This window comes from Protobothrops mucrosquamatus, unplaced genomic scaffold, assembly GCF_001527695.2.
Source record: "Protobothrops mucrosquamatus isolate PMUCROS unplaced genomic scaffold, P.Mucros_1.0 scaffold860, whole genome shotgun sequence".
In the NCBI taxonomy this organism is placed as follows: Eukaryota; Metazoa; Chordata; class Lepidosauria; order Squamata; family Viperidae; genus Protobothrops; species Protobothrops mucrosquamatus.
This window is the reverse complement of record NW_015387115.1, coordinates 183,849-205,101: the sequence shown is the minus strand read 5'-3', so window position 1 is coordinate 205,101 and position 21,253 is coordinate 183,849. Positions and strand designations below refer to the sequence as shown.

The 21,253-nt window shown below is 38.0% G+C and overlaps 1 protein-coding gene across 1 annotated transcript; it reads left to right on the top strand.

Annotated features, from left to right (window-relative positions):
- Nucleotides 1–8,184: 8,184 nt before the first annotated feature.
- Nucleotides 8,185–14,418, top strand: XKR9 (XK related 9). The gene is made up of 3 exons (XM_029284711.1): nucleotides 8,185–8,477; nucleotides 12,953–13,146; nucleotides 13,790–14,418. Exons 1-3 carry the CDS (start codon nucleotides 8,185–8,187, stop codon nucleotides 14,416–14,418), a joined length of 1,116 nt encoding a protein of 371 aa, XP_029140544.1.
- The last annotated feature ends 6,835 nt before the right edge of the window (nucleotides 14,419–21,253 follow it).

Genomic DNA, 21,253 nt, shown 5'->3' with positions numbered 1-21,253 from the left:
ATGTACATTAGTCTAAAGAAAAGAAGAAATAGGGGAGACATGATAGCAGTGTTCCAGTATTTGAGGGGCTGCCACAAAGAAGAGGGGGCCACGTTATTCTCCAAAGCACCAGAGGGCAGGACAAGAAACAATAGTTGGAAACTGATCAAAGAGAGAAGCAACCTGGAATTAAAAAGTAACTTTCTGACAGTGAGGACAATTAACCAGTGGAATAGCTTGCGTCCAGAAATCGTGGGCGTTCCATCACTGGAGATTTTTAAGAAGAGGTTAGACAGTCATTTGTCTGAGATGGTATAAGTTCTCCTGCTTGAGCAGGGGGCTGGACTAGAAGACCTCCAAGGCCCCTTCCGGTTCTATTCTGTTCTGTTCTATTCTGCCTACATTAAAATGAAATTTTGTTGCATTCAGCTCTCAAAGGGTCACCACCTCCGATATACACTACATAAATATGACAAAAATAAATAAATATAGAATTATGCATATACCCACATATATGACACAGAGAAACAACAGTCCAGTTCGGGTTATGGTGAGAAAAATGAATTTTGTGAATTTACCAGATGGATGGCTTAGGGCCGGGGTCCCCAACCCCCGGTCCATGGATCAGTATCAGGCCGCAGCATACCAGCAACCGGTCCACACAAACAAGCAAAGCCCTATCCACGGGATGCAGGCAGCACACAAAACCACACAGTCCGCAGAAAAACCTCTCTCCATGGAATCGTGCCCAAAAAGGTTGGGGACCTCTGGCATAGGGAACAAAGCTATTACAGAATCAGGTAGTCCTGCTAGAAATATTTTGAAGCCTTCTCCCAGAGGGGAGCAACAGAAACAGACTGTAAAGTGGATGTGTGAGGTCTCTAACAATGCTTTGAGCTGAAGCACAAAGTGCTTTCTATCTGAGGCATTGCTGCCACCAAACCAGACAGTGATGCAGTTTGTTAAAATGCTTTCAGTTGTGCCTCTGTAAAAAGTGGCTAGGACAGAAGGAGAAAGATGTGCTCTCCTTATCCGATGCAGGAAATGCAGATGCTGGTTTGCATGCTTCACTGAGGATAACATGTGGAGAGACAGTCAGATTGTTGTTCTCGCATTTTTAACCCCTGGACAAAATAAGGAAATTGACTGATGGATTTTTCTTGGGTTGTTTCCTTCCCACTAAAAATCACCTTGCCGGGAAGGAAGAGAACATCAAACTAAATCCTTAAAATGGGTGGGTGGGGGTCTATTTGTCTTCTTGATTAGGTAAAACAATTAATCAGTAACGACTTGCTTCCACAAGTTGTGGGTGCTCCACACTGGAAGTTTTCAAGAAGAGATTGGGCAACCATCTATCTGAAATGGTATAGAGTTTCCTGCCACAGCAGGGGGTTGGGACTAGAAGACCTCCAAGGTCCCTTCTAACTTTGTTATTCTGTTAAGTATGTATGATCACGTAAATCTATCTACCTGTGAAGTTGACAAATATGGAATGTTCTGCACATGTGACTGGTCACACAGTGTTTCTCAACTTTGACAATTTTAAGGCGTGTGGACTTCAACTCCCAGAATTCCACAGCCAGCATTGCTGGCTGTGGAATTCTGGGAGTTGAAGTCCACACGCCTTAAAATTGTCAAGGTTGAGAAACACTGGTTAGAGCATTTCTGAACATAAGCTGTTTTGAAAGAATAGTAAATCCATGTTAAGCAGTAACTTGGCTGATAGGTCATGAGGTTGGAGGAAAAGTAGTAAGAAGTATTAGAGGTGTCTTCTCTCATGCCACTCTGTGTCCCTTCTCCCACGCCTCTGACTTATCAACCTGGCTATCAGCTGTGGAAGAGAGGGAGATGTAGGGTGAAGAGTTGAAAGCTCTGCCTTTAATGGCAGGCAAAAATTATTTATTATATGACTTCTACACTGCCTCAGCATACCATCTTTAACCAACTGACTCTAATCCATCTACACCTGCAAATATAAAAACCAGCTTATACAAATAATATATAAATGTAACATATGAACATAGCAATATATGTCTCAGTTACGTTGGCCATATCACTGGAGAAATCAATTATGTTTGGAAGAGTTAGCAGTAAAAGGAAACCAGGCCATCAAAGAACATGGTGGCTGGACACTATAAAGCTGACATCAGCCAGAGCATAGAAAAACTCAACGAAATAGTGCAAGATCGGAAGATGTGGAGAGACCTGGCCCATAGATTCGCCAAGAAAAAGAGATGACTGAAGGGATAACATCATCGTCATCAGCAATATACATTTATACTATATCAATTATATGTGCTAGGAGTAAGCTAATCCATCATTCATGATCTTAATATGTACCTGTCTAGTGAGCAATCTTCAAAGACCTTCTGAAATAACCAGGATTTAGCTATCTTTTGTATTGGAAAAGGACTATTCTTGCTTTGGGTAGAAAAGAGAGGACCGCAAAAAAGTTCTTTGCTCCCTCTGGCTGAAGGTCTTATAGGTGGGTGCCTTCAGAAAACATTCTGTAGGTATGGACATACAGGTTCTGGTCAGAAAAGGCAGTCTTGAAGATAGCAGATTCCCAGTCATATAGGGATTTATGATAAGAACCACCATATTGCATTTGAAAACAAACTTGAAACTAGTACAGTGCTATCAAAGGTCACTAAAGGTCTAATAAAATGAGTATGTTTGTACTCCCCAGTGTAGGTCAGCACAATACAGCTTCTGTCCCAAACTGGTGTCTAAATCCTGATGATCAAAGATTACATTTTATTTAACTGTTTGTTTGTTTGATTGATTTATGTGGTGCCCATTTTGTCTAGAGATGACTCTAGATCAGTGGTTCTCAACCTTTTTAATGCCGCAACCCCCAACCGGTCGTAAGTCGAGGACTAAACCGGTTGTAAGTCGAGGACTAAACCGGTTGTAAGTCGAGGACTAAACCGGTTGTAAGTCGAGGACTACCCAACCGGTCGTAAGTCGAGGACTTTCCCTGCCCGGGAGTGCTGCGCATGCGTGGTTCCGCCCCCTGCGCCGGCCGAGGCATAGCTGGCAAGCGGCAGAGACGGAGAAGGCCGACCACCAGCTGGCCCAGCCCAAGGGAGGTAAGGCACCCGCCGGAAAAGGGGGAAAAAATGGCGGACAGCCTTGCTTGGCGACCCCCGTGAAATGGTCGATCGACCCCAAATGGGGTCCCGACCCATAGGTTGAGAACCGCTGCTCTAGATAGTCTGCTTCTCTATTCTAGATAATCTGCTTCTTCCTTAGACCTATTTAAATGTTTTCTCATCACCTTTTCAATCACATACTTGCATAGAGGAGATGCAATATATAACAATATATAACTAAGATTCCTGGACTGACTTCAAAGGAGGACGGAAGCCAGAGTGTCTTTCAAGGTAGTTGTTAACTCCTGCTTCTGCAAGAAATTACTGATCACTACTTGATCAGCATTACCTGCTGATACCATTACATGGTATCTTAGCCAGACTAATTGGACACAGATGAACCTTCCAGGTGGCCAGGCTGCATCACAAAGGATCTTTCTTGGTATGCATAGACTTATAGACACTTCTACAAAACATTCCAAGGTGCCACTCCTCCCAATCTATTGGATTTTGATTATCTGGCTTTCAGTTTGGAATTATAGGTATGATTTTATCCATGAAATGACTGGCGTGCTGATCATAAAGAAATTAGAGTATAACAATAACAATAACAATAACAATAACAATAATAATAATAATAATAATAATAAAGTTGGAAGGGACCTTGGAGGTCATCAAGTCCAACCTCCTGCTCAGGCAGGAAACCCTATACCATTTTGGACAAATGGCTGTCCAGTCTCTTCTTAAAGACTTCCAGTGTTGGAGCATTCACCGCTTCTGGAGGCAGGTTGTTCCACTGGTTAATTGTTCTAACTGTCAGGAAGTTTCTCCTTAATTCTAGGTTGCTTCTCTCCTTGATTAGTTTCCATCCATTGCTTCTTGTCCTGCCTTCCGGCGCTTTGGAAAATAGCTTGACTCCCTCTTCTTTGTGGCAGCCCCTGAGATATTGGAAGACTGCTATCATGTCCCCCTTCGTCCTTCTCTTCATTAAACTAGACATACCCAATTCCAGCAACCGTTCCTTATATGTTTTAGCCTCCAGTCCCCTAATCATCTTTGTTCCATACTTTCCTGATAATTCTGAATAGTCCTACTGCCTGGCATTTCATTAATGGAAGAAGGACAAAAAGTCCTTATTAGACCTGAGTTCAGATCCATGTCTGATTATATCCTTCCAGTGATGCTCCAAAGATTTTATCATTTGCAACTCTTCACTATACCAATGAAGGAACCTTCCTTCATTATCAGATAAGGACAGAAATCTCAGGAGCAATTCTATCTAATATCTTTATTGCTTCCTGTATTCCAGAACTCCAGTTCCATCCTAACTTTATCTTACCAGTTTAAAATTCTCCTTTTTATTATCCAAGAGATTAATAGACCCCAAAAAGTGCAATTAATCCAGCAGTAGGCTAGAAGAGAAAGAATATTCTCTCTATATATTTGCAGAATCCTAAGCCTCTTTGTCCAAAACATCTCTTCAGATTTTTTTGAGTCAGATGGGATCCTGAATAAAACACATAATTTAATGAAAAAAAGAATTTTACAAGAAAGATTGATTAGCTCTCACTTTCTGTCCATTTTTCTCTTCATGTTACTTCCTTCTCAGGGCATTAGACATATGTAGAGTTAGTTACGAGGGACTAATGTTTGGTTTAGCTTCTAAGTGGAGATTTTGTTGGACACTTGCAAGCCTTGGGGATCTAATTAGTGTTCTAAAAATTGCAGCTAAAGCACAGCTGAGTTCCTTCATGGAGCAGAGAGGGCACATTTTAGGGAATTAGAGGCCATGAGAAGAATAAAGGCTGTTCCATCATCGAAGTACAATCCAAACAAAAACAGAGCTCAAGGTAAAATTATTGCACCATCAGCAGCAATTTGGAGGATTTAAATATATGGTTAGCTTCATATTTCCAGTGTCACAGATCAGATTAATTTAAGTATCAGGTAATTTCATAACCCAACTACATGTGGGTAGTGCCTGTGGAATTGAGTGTTGCCAGTTTATAGGACAGTTACAATGCCTACCTTGAATAGTTCAACTAGAATACCACTGCCATTAAAACAAACCTAGTTTGCAGAAAAAAGTAAAAAAGGCTTAATTTAATTTTCATGATATAAAAAAAATGCTGAGACTCAAAAAGAGTTCAGAGAAGAACAACAAAGGTTCTGGAGGACTGGAGGATAAAACATATGAAGAATGGTTGCAGGAATTGGGTATATTAATAAAAAGAAGGACTAGGGGTGACATGATAACAGTTTTCCAATATCTCAGGGGCTGCCACAAAAAAAGAGAGAGTCAACCTATTCTCCAAAGCACTTGAAGGCAGGACAACAAGCAATGAATGAAACTAATCAATGAGACAACCAACGGAGAATTAAGGACAAATTTCCTGACAGTGAGAACAATTAATCAGTGGAACAATCTGCTTCCAGAAGCTGTGAATGCTCCAACATGAGATTTTTAAGATGAGATTGACAACCATTTGTCTGAAATGATATAGTGACTCTAACCCTCCAAGGTCCCTTCCAACTCTGTTATTCTGTTATTACGTTATCACAGATGGAATCAGATTAAATGATTTATGAACATAATAATTCAACTAAAGGAATGATTGTCCAATTTTTCTTTGGGTGCCTTTGAGTCGGTGTTGACTCTTGGCAACTGCCTGGACTAGTTCCTGCAGTTTTCAGAAGTTGTTTGCCATTACTTCCTTGCTAGATATGAGAGAGAGAAAGAGTGACTGGTGCAGAGTCAGCTGGCTTTGTGTCCAAGGTGGGACTAAAACTCACAATCTCCCGGTTTCTAGGCTGAAGCCTTAGCCACTGTATGCAAATACCAGATGATTATTTATTTAGATTTGTTTGTCACCCATCTCGTCTAAAGGATCACATGGCTTGTGGATAAAAGCAGTTTCACTTTATATTTTGCCCACACCCAAACCTCTTCTGGGTGTAGACTACAAAGTCCAACTATGCAAAACATTAATAGTTTCTTTCTATTGAGGATATAGAGTTTTCTACTGAAAATGTATATCTACCTGGCAAGTTTTAAGGTAATTTTTTTTTATTAAAATATTGTTGAGATTAATTAACTACCTTGGTGGTATCTAAACAGTTTATTCTGTAACATTATAGAAAACAATTTATACTATTAGGAGGCCTAAAAAACTGACTTCACTGGGTATAAGTCAGATGAAAAAAAATGATCAAAAAAATTATTAATTGATCAAAAGGAAAATTACATTTATCCAGAATATTTGTCTGTGGTTGTATTATCAGGCCAACAATGTATATTTGCTTGATCCCTGATGAATTTTTATTTTTCTCTGTGGAATCTTTATATTGGTTTTCAATGTTAACCACAGAATTACATAATTTTCAATGGAAGTGTAAATATCCACAAAGATTTTTTTTCTCTTGGATTCTTTTCTCCAAGCATTGATTTCACTTTCAACATTTCTGGAATGACATGCATGTTTAGAAATAGCATATAATAATTTACCTTCAAACTGGAAATTTCTTATATTTTACTCAATATTAACTATAATTACTCAATAAGCAACATAGTAGCCTGAGAACCCTTGCAAGGAGCTTTTAATTGTTTGATTTAGAATACCATAGAGTCAATTTACCTAGCAGATTAAAGTCTGGAAAGACAGAAGTGACCATCTCTTTTCAAAGAATGTTTAAGTCAAGAAGGCAGAGATTTATCCAATTCCTTTCTGTATTTTGCTTCAGACCAGTTCTGACTTCAGGCAACTGTCTGGATTACATTGGCAAGATTTTCAGAAATGATTTGTCTTCTTGCCAAGGCTGGGAGAAAGTGACTGCACTAAGTTTATCAAGTTGACTTCCTGTTTCACAGTCTCTCAGTTTTCAACTTCATGCCTTAAGCATTATACCAAATCAAATCTCTTCTGCGTGGCAATTGCAGTAAAATCAATTGGTTTTATAGTACTTAACAATTAAATAGATTTATTAGAGCATATATTTTTATGCAATTGTTAGCACTCAAGTTAAATAATGTCAGGCAGGCATTAGAACATTGAAATAGCCCAACCCTCTAAGGAAAGGGTTAGGCAGATAGTAGAAAGAAGTAGGCAATATTGTAAGAACATAATGTTGCAAAAAAGTATTTCTGGGACTTTCCACTGCCTTAGGGCAGTGATGGCGAACCTTTTAGAGACTGAGTGCCCAAACGTCAACCCAAACCCCACTTATGTATTGCCGGGTGCCGGGTGGGCATGGCCTCCGGGTGGGTGTGGCCCCCCGGGTGGGCATGACTACAGTGTTCATGGCAGATGGGTAGGCGTGGCCAGGGTGGGCATGCCAGCTCGGTGTTGCTCCTGGGGAGGGACGCCTGTGGGGGCCTGGCAGGTTGGGGGAGATCCAGGGATCTCTGGTGGGTGGGGCAGTGGGCAGGAGGCTGGTTCTGCGGGGTGAGGCGAGGCAGGGTAGGGGTGCCATGCCGCAGGGCAAGGTGAGGCAGGGGCAGCTGCTGCCTGACACCATCGGCCTCCGCACACAAAGGTCAGCAAGCACATGGGTGCTGGGATGCATCCGGCCACGTGGGACCTCAGTAAGTTAGCGGGTGGCTGGTTGAAGAGGACGGTTGCCATCTCCGGAGCATGGCACGCGTGCCTACAGAGAGGGCTCCGAGTGCCGCCTCTGGCACGCATGCCATAGGTTCGCCACCACTGCCTTAGGGAATTATGGGAAGTAGAAAAAAAGATTTCCACCAGGACTCAAAAAAGTCTCCAATTTTTCTTTTTTCATCTACTCGGTTAGTGTATTCCTTCTGAGGAAATATCTTCTTGAGCTCAGTTAAAACATGCACATTATTATACATTATCATAAACTTTCATTCCACAAGTTGCTCTTTTATAGCTATTGAAATTGATAATTGTTTTTTATAAACCTCTGAATAGTTACTAATTACTTATTCTTTGCAGGACTCATAAGGAAGAATTAACCTTACCAGCATCTTTTAAACTACATACTGTTACTTTATAATATACTTATGATCCCGACTTTTTAGTTTAACCTGCTGTTTTGACCAACATGTTTCATTCTACTAAGAAAAACATTTTGAATTGTTTTATCTGCAATGGAAGTGGTCAGTCGCGAAAAACAACAAAAAAGATTTACTAAAGTAGATTTTGTTCTTATTATTTTTGGGCTTGTGGTTTATATATTTGATGTTGGAACAGATCTCTGGACGGCAAAGAACTTTTTGTGTGAAGGCCAATACTTGAAGGGCATCCTAATACTGTCCACAGGACTGTTTTCATCAATAATTATTCAGTTTTTCAGTTGTACCTGGTTTAAAGAAGATGAGACTGAAAAGCTTAATTGGAAGTTTTATCTATTCCATTTTTTATGTGGTGGGATTTTTACAAGGTAAGTGCCAAATTTTAACCTAGAACAGACATATGATATGTATAAGGGCATTAAGTGAATTTTTATAGATAGTGGTGATGTTAACACATAATGTGACTACTTGTTGAATTTTTCGCACATTTTAAATTATTATTCCTACCTGTATGAACCAGGTTTTTGTAAATAATTGCTTCATTGAGTTCATAATAGGTTTGGGTAAAGGAGCCACAATACACTTGGTACTTCATTTTGACATCCAAGGCAATGATCTGCCTTGGGATCAAAATGAAGATGATATGCTTGCTTTCACAAAGTGTGGAGGCAGAGCCAATCTGTTTTCAGCTGGTTGCTTTGCAGAAAACCACCAAAGGGCCAATAAAACAGGTTACAGTAGAAGACAAAGGTGTTTGTTGCACTAATATACAAGTAGAGGATATTAGATGTACAGTACCAGAAATTTGTATGTCAGCAGCATCTGAAAGACCATAAAATCACATGTTTCTTTCACTTCTTTTATTTTGTTTTTTTATTCATCCAGTGCTTACATTATTGTTGTTAGAGTTCACCTATTCTGTTAGTTGATAAAAATTGTAAAGGTTTAAAATTAAAATTAAAATCCATGTAACTATTAATACAATATCTATAAGACAATTTATATTTATCTAGCTTTCAGGAAGTAGAATCAAATGTAACTCATCTCCCTTTGTTGTTAGTTGCGAAGTCGTGTCCGACCCATCGTGACCCCATGAACAACGTTCCTCCAGGTCTTCCTGTCCTCTACCATCTTCTGGAGTCCATTTAAGCTCACGCCTACTGCTTCAGTGACTCCATCCAGCCATCTCATTCTCTGTCATCCCTTTCTTCTATTGCCCTCAATCTTTCCCAGCATCAGGGTACAATAAATACATTACTTTATGCAGGGCTTTTTTTCTCGGAGAAAAGGTGGCGGAACTCAAACCTGGCCACGCCCTCATCAAACCCTAGGACCGCCCCTTTAGAGAACAGGAATGCAAGTAAAATTTGGGAGGGGCTATTTCCGGTGTGGGAGGGGCTATTTCCGGTGCGGCCGGCCCGGAAAAAGGTGCCGGAACGCGGTTCCGCCGCGTTCNGGCTGAAAAAAAGCCCTGACTTTATGAGATTCAGCGTAAGGCAAAGTCCAAAACTAATTTCTAAGTTGTAAATTTATCAGTATTTCTGTAGTCAGTCTGACTACAACACAGCTTGGAAAATAACAAGCTCATATGAATGAATGATATAACAGCCTCATTTACTTGACTTATTTTTTCTGGATTTCACAATGGTTAGATGCTAGAGCCAGATGGTTAATGTTTTTGATTGTTTTATGAGAAAAAAAATCCTGCGGGGTTATTCTGCAGGATAAATACATATCCATATAACATGAAAGCAGTGATATTTTGACAGAAGGTAGACTTACCTATTGTTTCTGTCTGCACAGGAGGCATTCTCAAAGCACAGGAATCAGTTCTGGGATGTTATTTCACAGCTGTATTCTTGCTTTTTAGTAATATTTTCTGTTGAAGGAACATTGTTTCTATAGTGGAAGAAAATGGCACTTTCATCTGGTGCAATATAGCATTTCAGATAAACTGTCTTTATCTCTATTTATCTGCTATTACCATGCTGTTCTACCTCTCCACTCTAGAAATGTTCAGAGAGAGTAAGATCTGTATTTCTGAACATTGTTAATTAAAGCCAATCGTTGAAATGTCATAAAACATACAGTCAACACTCTGGCAGCTGCAAAGAGATACTACAGTCTATTTTTCCATATGATGAAAGGCATTTAACTCAATAGTGCAGCTGTTTTAAGACTGAGTAAAACAATGAAAAGCTGGCCATTGCTGGGAATCATATATTTTTTAAATATGTGAATGGAAGAAAGGCCCCTATGCTGATTTAGTGCTATCATTCCTACTTTATGTATTAGTTGGTTTCTCTGCTGTTTCTACCTATGATGCAAAAGCTTTCTTCTTGGAAGGATGCCTAATCAAAATAAATCCAGCTGCCTGCATTATACCTGGGAGCTCTTGATATACTAGTACATCAGCAGAGTCTGATGTAGGGATCAGACTTAGATCTATGGTTTCTCTATTGGCAATCAGACAAACATCTAGCACAAATGAGAAAAGGAGGCATTCCACCTAATAACAGACTATTAAAGTCATTTAACTCCAGAAGACAGGCTTAAGATACAGGAGGATCTGGACAGACTTGAACACTGGCGCTATCTAACAAAATGAAATTCAGTGGTGAAAAAAGTAAGGTTCTACATTTAGGTAAGAAAAACCAAATGTACAGGTACCTTGCTCAATAGTAGTAACTGAGAGGGATCTCGGAGTCCCAGTGGACAATCATTTAAATATGAGCCAGCAGTGTGCTGCAGCTGCCAAAAAAGCCAACACAGTGCTAGGCTGCATTAACAGAGGGATAAAATCAAGATCACGTGAAGTATTAATATCAATTTACAATGCCTTGGTAAGGCCACACTTGGAATATTGCATCCAGTTTTGGTCACCACGATGTAAACAAAATGCTGAGACTCTAGAAAGAGTACAGAGAAGAGCAACAAAGATGATCAGGGGACTGGAGAGTAAAACATATAAGGAACAGTTGCTGGAATTGGGTATATCTAGTTTAACGAAGAGAAGGACAAGGGGGGACATGATAGCAGTGTTCCAATATCTCAGGGCCTGCCACAAAGAAGAGGGAGTCAAGCTATTTTCCAAAGCGCCTGAAGGCAGGACAAGAAGCAATGGATGGAAACTAACCAAAGAGAGAACGTTAGATCTTGATTCCTCTTTGAAGGACTGTCAATCTTGTTAATTGGTCACCTTGTTGGACGGAGGTCTTCGCCACTTACGAGGTTGTGACCTTCAAAAATTCTTCTTTGACCTGTCGGTAAACAGGCTTTACCATATCCCAATGGACGGACTCGTCCCCCAACCTGAACTACTGGAGGTTCCAGGGAAGGTTGAAAAATTATTATTATTATTATTATTATTATTATTATTATTATTATTATTATTATTATTATTAACCATAATATTCTGCAATCAACAGCCATGTGTTTCACAGTGTGATTGCATATTTTTGTTTTTTTGGAACACCAACCTTTCTAGTGTACATTGCAAATAGAAATGGAACACAATTTTCATCTAACTTAGAGATGGAATAACCAGAACTGGTGTATATATAGTATATCACAATAAATGAAGGCCCTTCTGTATGCAAGAGGAATTATATCATTCCTGTGTATATCCCAACGGGGGAAAAAAGGGACAATATGCCTTTAGCAGCTGGATTGTAAAAACAAAAAATTGAATCTCAAGCCTTGTGATGCAAGAAGTGTGAAAGTATATATGTGGATGGATGGATGGGCTCAATTGGAAGGACTCCTTCAGAAGTCAAAAATGCAACCACAGAGCATTGTTTAAAGCAGACTGTTAAATACTTCCTGCAGGTTGTCATTTCACAAACAACAGCAACACAGGAGTTGTTGTTTTTTTTTAAAAAAAAACCAAGTTCCTACTTTATGAGGTGGAAGAAAAGATCCTAAAAACATGTCTGATCTTCTAGCACAGGGCTTTTCAACCAGTGGTACGGGTACCACCTGTGGTACATTAACACCTGGCAGGTGGTACGCGACCATCCTAGAAAAGTGGTAGCGGGGGAGGAGAATGAGCTGAACTGGTGGTAGCACAAGTTTTTGACACCTTGCTAGGCGACTGGTGGTACTCAGATGTTGCCATATCCTAAAAGTGGTACAATGGGTGAAAAGATTGAAAAGCCCTGTTCTAGCACCTCAGTACTGCCATCTATTGGTGATTTATAGCAATAAAGGCAGTATTTGTAATTCAACTCTTCGCATCAAGCAAATATCAGCTAATTCATCTTCCTTTTAATAAAATGTTTGGGATGGGGCAGGGAGAAAGAGTGGTGAAATGGCCATCTGGCCATTCCTGGGATTGCTGTAATAAGAGAAACATCTGTGTTAAGATTTTATTTATTTCATTTGAAAGATGTGTATGGCAGCCTATATTGTTATATAAAATAACTGTGTGGCTTACAACAAATAGATAACAAAACACAAAAATTAAAAGATTTCTAGTAGCTGAAAGGATGCAAGTTCTAATGGTTAAAGGGAAGAGAAATAGAAAGATTGAAGGACAGAAAGACAGAAGGACAGAAAAGCAGGTATGGGCAGTTTTGTATTTCAAGGAAAGGAGAGATTGTGGGTGGATATTTTCTTCCCTAACGGATATAAAAACTTCAAGTTGTGAAAGACTGTATAGAAAAACAACTGGAAGGAAAAGATTTAGGAGCTTTTTCTGCTAGGAGTGGCCTTCTTAAAAGTCTCACTTCCATGGCTGCTTTTTAGTAAAATAAATAAATAAACCTGGAAGATTGATCTATGTCTAATTCTCTATCTATTTAGCTTTCTACTTTAAAGAGAGATTTTTTTTCTCTCATTATAGATACTATTTCACATTAAAGTTTGGATATGAGGCTGTATTTATATCAAACAGTTCCACCACCAACAACTTATGCATCAATGCAATGGCTGATATAAGTATGCTTCAGGTATTTAAAGCCTTCTTGGAAAGCACACCCCAGCTTATCCTTCAGATGCACATTGTGATGGCATCTGACGATTCTTCTTTTTATCAATGTAAGTTTAATCTGTATCAAAAATGCAAAGCAATGCACTTATTTAAAAATAGTTGTCTGCAATATTACAATGAAGATCAACATTATGATTTGCAAAATGTAATAAATTACCTTGAAAAGTAATTAATATATTTTAATATTGTGTAATTAAGTATTAAAATATAAAGCCTTGGTCAATTTTAAAAAAGACTTTATCTGGGATAGACACTTTTACCAATGAGGGTGCCTTTGAGGAAGGAGATTATTGGGCTGGTAGCTAATTCTTAGTTTTCTTCTGCTTTACTTCAGGTACACACAGGCACCTAAAGACTGTTTTTCAAAATTAGCTCAGTTTATTTTGCTTTTGTTTTTACTTTTGTATTGGTTATAAACCACTTTGGGACTATTGTCACCCCAGAAGGTTGCCAATAAATTTTAATAATCATAAATGTCAGTCCTCAGATCAAGGCAACATGAACTATGGCTGAAAATCTCTTCCCTTCGGAAGCCATTTCATTAGTGTAAGTTGATTAGTAGAGCTTTTAGAATAGACTAAGTAGTTCGTGTTCCAGTGTTATCCACCTTTTTTTAAAAAAGTGTTTTAAAATAAATTGGCAACTTTTTTGGCCTGAACTAACCGTCAATATTTTTGTTTTCTTTTAAAGATGTTTCCATCGCTTTGTCTTTCTGCAGCATTTCCTGTGCAACAGTGAACTATCAGATAGTTTTGCGAAAATCTCTGCCTGATAAAAATGAATTTAGTGGGGTATTTTGCAAACTTATATATCTTGTCTATAAACTGATGACATTAACTTCTTGGATACTTACCATTATTTTACTCACAATGTTGAACATTACAGGTTCTATTGTTCTGCTAATTTTTCTTTGGTTTGGGAATCTAAGCTGGGTGACAAAGCAAAACACTGAATTTTGTAAATTTAAAGCAACAGAATATGTTTACAGAATGATTGTGGCAATCATTCTCATTTTTACCTTTTTTAATATCAAGGGAGAAAACACAGCAATTGTCCAGATTGTTTATTATGTTTTTCGAATAATTGTAAGTGTAATTATACTGTGCATATGTGGGTACTGGAAATCATTACTTGATGAAAAAATATATTTGCCAGCATGGATTGTTGCAGCTGTAATCTTCCTAATATTAGGTATTATTTCTCTTATTATATATTATACCCTTTTTCATCCTAGTATTTATTGCACACAAGATGAAGTTGATGGACCAGGAGTAGAAAGAAAAGAACCCTGCAGATTTAGTAAATTCCTGATAGAATAAAGGATGCTAGATTTGGTCTGAAAAAATCTGTATGATTGTTAGATGGCAATATGTAGTTTTGGAAACTTTGGAACAATGTTTAAAAGTCTGATTTTTCCAGACATTCAAACCTATTTTGCTCCTTGACATTCAGGTAAGATCAGTGTGTTTTTCATTAACTTATTTTCATCAGATCTTTTTTCTCACTTTCAGCTGACAACCCTCCTCACAGACTTGTTGTGGAGAAAATAAAAGAAGGGGGTATTATGCATGCTACTTTGAGCCAAGCAAAATATAAATCTAATTAATAAATAATGGGAAGACGATACATAGTCCTCTCAATACTGTCACTAGTAATCTTTGCCTTTTAATGTGAAGATTGAAAGAATGAGTACAGGTAGTTCTTGACTTACAACAGTTCATTTAGTGACCATTCAAAATTAAAACAACACTGAAAAAAGTGACATGACCGTTTTTAACACAATGATTGCCACATCCCCATGGTCACATGATCAAAATTTAGATGCTTGGCAACAAAGTCATATTGATGATGGTTGCATAAATATGGTTGTTTAGGATCACAGGGTCATGTGATCACCTTTTGCAACCTTCTGACAAGCAAAGTCAATGGGGAAGCCAGATTCATTTAACAACTGTGTTACTAAGTTATCATCTGCAGTGATTCACTTAACAACTGTGAAAAGAAAGGTCATAAAATGGGCCAAAATTCATTTAACAACTGTCTCACTTAGCAACAGAAATTTGGGACTAATTGTGTTAGTAAGTTGAAGACTAAGTCGAGGACTAAAGTATGGACCTAGGACTCTTGAATGTCCCCAAGATCCTTTCAGAGACCACAAAATCATTATTTGCCTGCTTATGTTGAAAAATAATACAATTTTAAAATCACATCAACAAATGTAACAAATGGTAGTGTTAACTTATGCATCAATTTTAATTTTAATACAATAAATATAAATAAATACAAACAAAAGCCCTTTTGGGTCTTCCATAATTTTTAAAAGTGGGAAGAGGTCCTGAATGAAAACAAAATGGTTGCAAAAGATTGATCTATGACTTCGTCTGGGAACTCAAGAAGTTGTTTTGCATGTTATTCAATGTTAAAGCCATAATAGCATTTGTTTAGTTTTGCCTACCATGTGTCAAAAACCTACTATATTATATGATTTACAAAATATAAATGTTTTACAAGAGATGGGAACTAATAGTGAACTAATGTTGTAATATTGTATTAATCAGTATTCAATTAGAGGGAATAATATGTGAATATATGGGGCTTTTTGATGCACCTTTTTTAAAGTCTTGATTGTTTTGTGTTTTGTGGGGGGGTTTTGTCTTGGATTTTTTTTAGAGTTTTGTATCTTGACCTTGTTTTGAATAAAATAAAATATATAATAAAAATATTGTATGATTTACAAATTATTGTAGGTGAACCAAGCCCACTGTTATTTATTTAACAAACTATTATTCAGTAATGATGCAGGAATTTTCTCTCTCCCCCCATTGCCTGTTTTATGATTATCAGAAAATGAATTTGGTGAAAGGAACAAAGTTTTCTCTTATGCTCATCAGGATGGAAGATTCCTGAGAATCATTATTTTAAAAATCTATCTGTGGTTTAGTCCAGCCAACTCAAAGATAGGCTTTCCGCCATGTAATTTCTTGATTTCACCACATGAGGGCTCATTTATTAGAACAACGAATAGATAAATACAGTACAGAGCTGTAAATTTACAAGCATTTCTTGCAAACAAACAATAAATCCAAAGTTGTACTGCTTAGGTATTGAAAAAAGACATTTTAATATTTACTGATCATTTTTAATTAATATCAATCTACTTAAATAGTAGCATGAACATGCATATCATTAACAGAAGTATTTCAAATATAAGTTGCCCTTTGCAAAATTAAAATGGTAAAAGATTTCAGAGTTTTTACTCAGCTGTATGTGCACCTTAACTATGTCCACCTTAAAATTTAGCTGCCAATCTGTCAGTGGATTGTGCTTGACCTTGTCATTTTAATCTATCTGCAAATTGAAAACAAATGTATCCCCGCCCCAACTCCAGGTTGGCCATGACATCCTGCAACAAGTATTTTAATAAGTTAAATGAAAGATAATAAACTATTTCTTCCTGTTTTGACTACTGTCAATGCTATGGATGAGGGACAGGATTCCATAGTGTTATTTGAATTACCCTGCTGGGCTCAATTGTGACATCTGGTGGTATTTGTGAGTTTACCCGATCTGTGACAGAGGGCCTTGATTTATGAAGCTGTAATTGGCTTTCCAATAAACATTTGTCAGTGTAATGTACCCAAAGCCTGCTTTATATGATCATATAAAAGAGCACTTAACTTTCAGCAAAGAATTGTCTACCATCAAAAACACTCCATAAAGGATGGAAATTTATGAAGACTTAAGTACTAAAGAGTGATCACTGGAAGGTCAAAGTTCATACTAAATGGTTAAGGCATTGAGTTCTGTGCAGTGGTTATTCTTCCCTTTTTTTACGTGTTGTACCCTAAGTCCTGGATTTGTTTCTTTTTCTTGTTCCTGGTGTGAATGTGACCATATATTTTAAACATAAGTTACTAACCAAATACTTTGTGGGTAATTAAGATAATAAGGGTAACATGGAGGAAGTATATAGATGATTCAATGAAAATAGATTTATTTAGAATTGCAGTTGGCTTTCGTAGACCTGCATTGCATTTCTGGAGGGTGAAGAGTTATATGATTCAAAGCTTACTACTAGCAATAGCTTTTGAAAAGGTCTGTTTGACACTATTGCAGTATTGGTAGACCCTGATTAGGAATAAAGGCCAAGTTAGGCCTAGTCCATGACATGCTCCAAGGCAGTTCTAAGATAATCTTAGATGAGTTTGTTAATAACTTAGTTGAGGGAATAGAAGGGGAACTTATCAAATTTGCAGATGACACTAAGCTGGCAGGAATAGCCAACACCCCAGAAGACAAGCTCAGGATCCCACAAGATCTTGACAGACTTGAACAATGGGCCCTATCCAACAACATGAAATTTAATGTGGAGAAAAGCAAGATTTTACACCTAGGTAGGAAAAACCAAAGGTATAAGTACAGATGAGGCGAAACCTGGTTTAAAAACAGTCACTGTGAGAGAGACCTTGGAGTCCTAGTGGACTATCACTTAAATGTGAGCCAGCAGTGTGCAGCAGCAACCAAAAAGCTAATACAATCCTTGATTTCATAAACAAAGGCATAGAGTCAAGATCATGTGAAGTATTAGTAATGCTTTATAAAACCTTAGTACGACCACATCTGGAATCCTGCATCCAGTTTTGTCACCACATTACAAAAAAGATGTTGAAACTTTGCAAAAAGTGCAAAGAAGAACAATTAAGATGATTAAGGGCCTAGAGACAAAAACTTATGAAGAACGATTGCAGGAATTGGGTATGGTTAGTCTAGAGAAAAGAAGGACTAGAGGTGACATGACAGGAATATCTCAATATTTGAGGGGCTATCACAAAGAAGAGGGGGTCAACTTATTTTCCAAAGCACCAGAAGGCAAGACAAAAACAATGGATGGAAAGTAATCAAAGAGAGAAGCAACCTGGAATTAAGGAGAAACTTCCTAACAGTGAATACAATTAACCAGTGGAACAGCTTGCCTTCAGAAGTTGTAAGTGCTTCATCACTAGAAGTTTTTAAGAAAAGATTGAATACCCACCTATCTGAAATGGTATAGGGTCTCCTGCTTGAGCAATGGGTTGGACTGGAAGATCTCTAAGGTCCCTTCCAGCTCTATTCTGATTGATATCTTAATCATTGCCTAGTAATTTGAACAAGGATCCATGTTTTGTCATTAAAAGTATTTATACATTATTCAAATAATACTAGAACAAATAATCTAAACTAAGGTTCTAATCTAGAATATTTAGACCAATCTTTGATGACGTTACTAGTTTGGGTAATGAAACATCTGCAGGAAAACAAGCAAGCACAGAGAGAACCAAGGACTCCTCAGTCTTTTGCTAGGAAAGTGCAGGTGATAATATCAAGATGTGGCAGAGATCGCAACCCCAGAATTCTCCTTATAATCTCTTTATAAACGTATCAAGGAGAGATCCAACCTACTGTAGAACGAAGGAAACATTTCCTGTCAGTGTGAACAATTAGTAAGTAAAATGGCTTGAAGTTGAAAGTGCTCTATTGCTGGAGGTTTTAAAAAAGAGATTGGACAGTTATTTGTCCAGAATATATAGGCCTCTTGCTTGAGCAGGGGTTGGACTAGAAGACCTCCAAGGTTCCTTCCAACTCTATTATTCTGTTAAAAGAAGGGAGACTGACATATGTTCTTTGCAACATTTCAGAGACATATTATCAATAATAATGCTAATGATTCCAACAGTACAGTATTCAAATGTACCATTGTGTTAAGCATCATAGGCTGTGCAGGGGAAAATATATGTATTTGTATAATTATAACATTCCAAGTTTGGAGAGAAGATGAGGCCCTTCCAGATATTACCATGTCAGTGCAGAAATGTATAAGAGTATTCAGTTAACAACATAGTCAGGAATACCAATTGTGCAGAATTATAGGGAGGAGCATAATATGTTTGGCCAAATTCAGATTCTCTTTCTTGTCAGACCTGCCTGTCAATGCTGGGAGATAGTAGCCATGTGTCCTCACTTCTCCTCCACACTTAAGGATTTACAGCCTCTGTAATAACAGGACTATGGCCAGAGCATAGACCAGGGTGTCAAATTGGCAGCCTGTAGGCCGGATGCGTCACACGCAGGCCACACCCACCCCACCTCTGCAAAGGCAAAAAACATTGCGATACATCACGATACATCACGTGACGTGATCGAGTTTGACACCCGTGGCATAGACAGTGACATAGGATATGAAATATAGCTGCTTCAATTTTCCCAAACAGACATTAAAGCAGATCCCTGGGGAATTTTAATTTACAAAGAAAATTGAATGTTCACCTAGTTATATGCAAACTAATCTTTTTTTTTCTTTCTGGCAAAGGAGCTGCCATAAGAAAAAATTCTCTTGTTCCCTAATTTGAGATGAATGTTTATCCAGACTGCCAGTGGAACTGACCTTGCTTTAAGGATTACTTATTCAGTTATATAACACCGAACACAACAGCCAGGTAGGGCACAGTTGTGAGAAATAATTCCCTGAACAGCATGTAGAACATTGTTTGGATTGGCCTTTCCAAATTTCCAGTCACACTATATGGGTTATGTTTGAGCATATGGCATGGAAGCATTGTTTCTGCTGATTGCGTTCACTGTGGAATCGACTTGCAAAGAGAGCTTTTAGCTAAACACAGAAATATTTAAGAAAAGAAATCCTAACTGACATTTATGATTAGGCATCGCTTACATAAAATGTGATTCAGTGTATTTTGAAACTTTTAAATTGCCTTACACAAGTATGAGCAAAATTCCAATTTGCACAAAATCTGATCATGACAATAGGAGGAAGCCAAAGTCTACCATGGTGGGAAATGCCCAGTCATGTCTTGGATGAACCAGGAGGGGCTCCATTGCTTTCAAAGCTGATTTGAACCAAATTATCCTGTGTTATTTTATAGCAGATGATTTTATCTTCCATTCTTGGTCTGCCTCAATTTATTTCTACTATCCATTTCTAATGAATTTTTGGTAGGGTTTTTTTAAAAAGAAAGAAATATGAAATAAGTTATAGATTTTACACTTAAGCAGGAAAAACCACATATACAAGTACACATTAGGTGCAACCTGGCTCAAAAGCAGTAACTGTGAGAGGGATCTTGGAGTCCTAGTGGACTATCACTTAAATATAAGCCAACAGTGTGTCGCAGCAGCCAAAAAAGCTAACGCAATCATTGATTGCATAAACAAAGGGATAGAGTCAAGATCACATGAAGTATTAGTAACTCTTTATAAAACCTTAGTAAGACCACATATAGAGTACTGCATCCAGTTTTGGTCACCACATTATAAACAAGATGTTTAGACTTTGGAAAGAGTGCAGAAAAGAGCAACTAAGATGATCAAAGGCTTGCAGACTAAAACATATAAAGAACAGTTGCAAGAATTATGTATGGCTAGTCTAGAGAAAAGAAGGACGAGGGGGGACATGATAGCAGTGTTCCAATATTTGAGGGCCTACCACAAAGAAGAGGGGATCAACCTATTTTACAAAGCACCAGAAGGCAGGACAACAAACAATGAATGGAAACTAAATCAAGGAGAGAAGCAACCTAGAACCAAGGAGAAATTTCTAACAGTGAGAACAATTAACCAGTGGAACGGCTTGCCTTCAGTTGTGGGTGCTTCATCACTGGAGGCTTTTAAAAAGAGACTGGACAGCCACTTGTATGAAATGGTATAGGGTCTCATGCTTGAGCAGGGGATTGGACTAGAAGACGTGTAAGGTCCCTTCCAACTCTATTTCTGTACTGTGCTAATGTAATACAAAGTTGTATCCCCAATTAATTCACTTGCTCTCTTACATTGTCTAGTCTGTTCTTTACTTTGCTATTGTCATTAATTGTATCCTTCTCTATATTTTCTCTTCTGGAAGTATTTCCTGATCCATTTCTTTTGTTGATAGTTTGATGAAAAAAGTAAGGTTCTACATTTAGGCAAGAAAAACCAAATGTACAGGTATAGTATAGGGGTACCTTGCTCAATAGTAGTAACTATGAGAGGGATCTCGGAGTCCTAGTGGACAATCATTTAAATATGAGCCAGCAGTGTGCTGCAGCTGCCAAAAAAGCCAACACAGTGCTAGGCTGCATTAACAGAGGAATAGAATCAAGATCACGTGAAGTATTAATACCA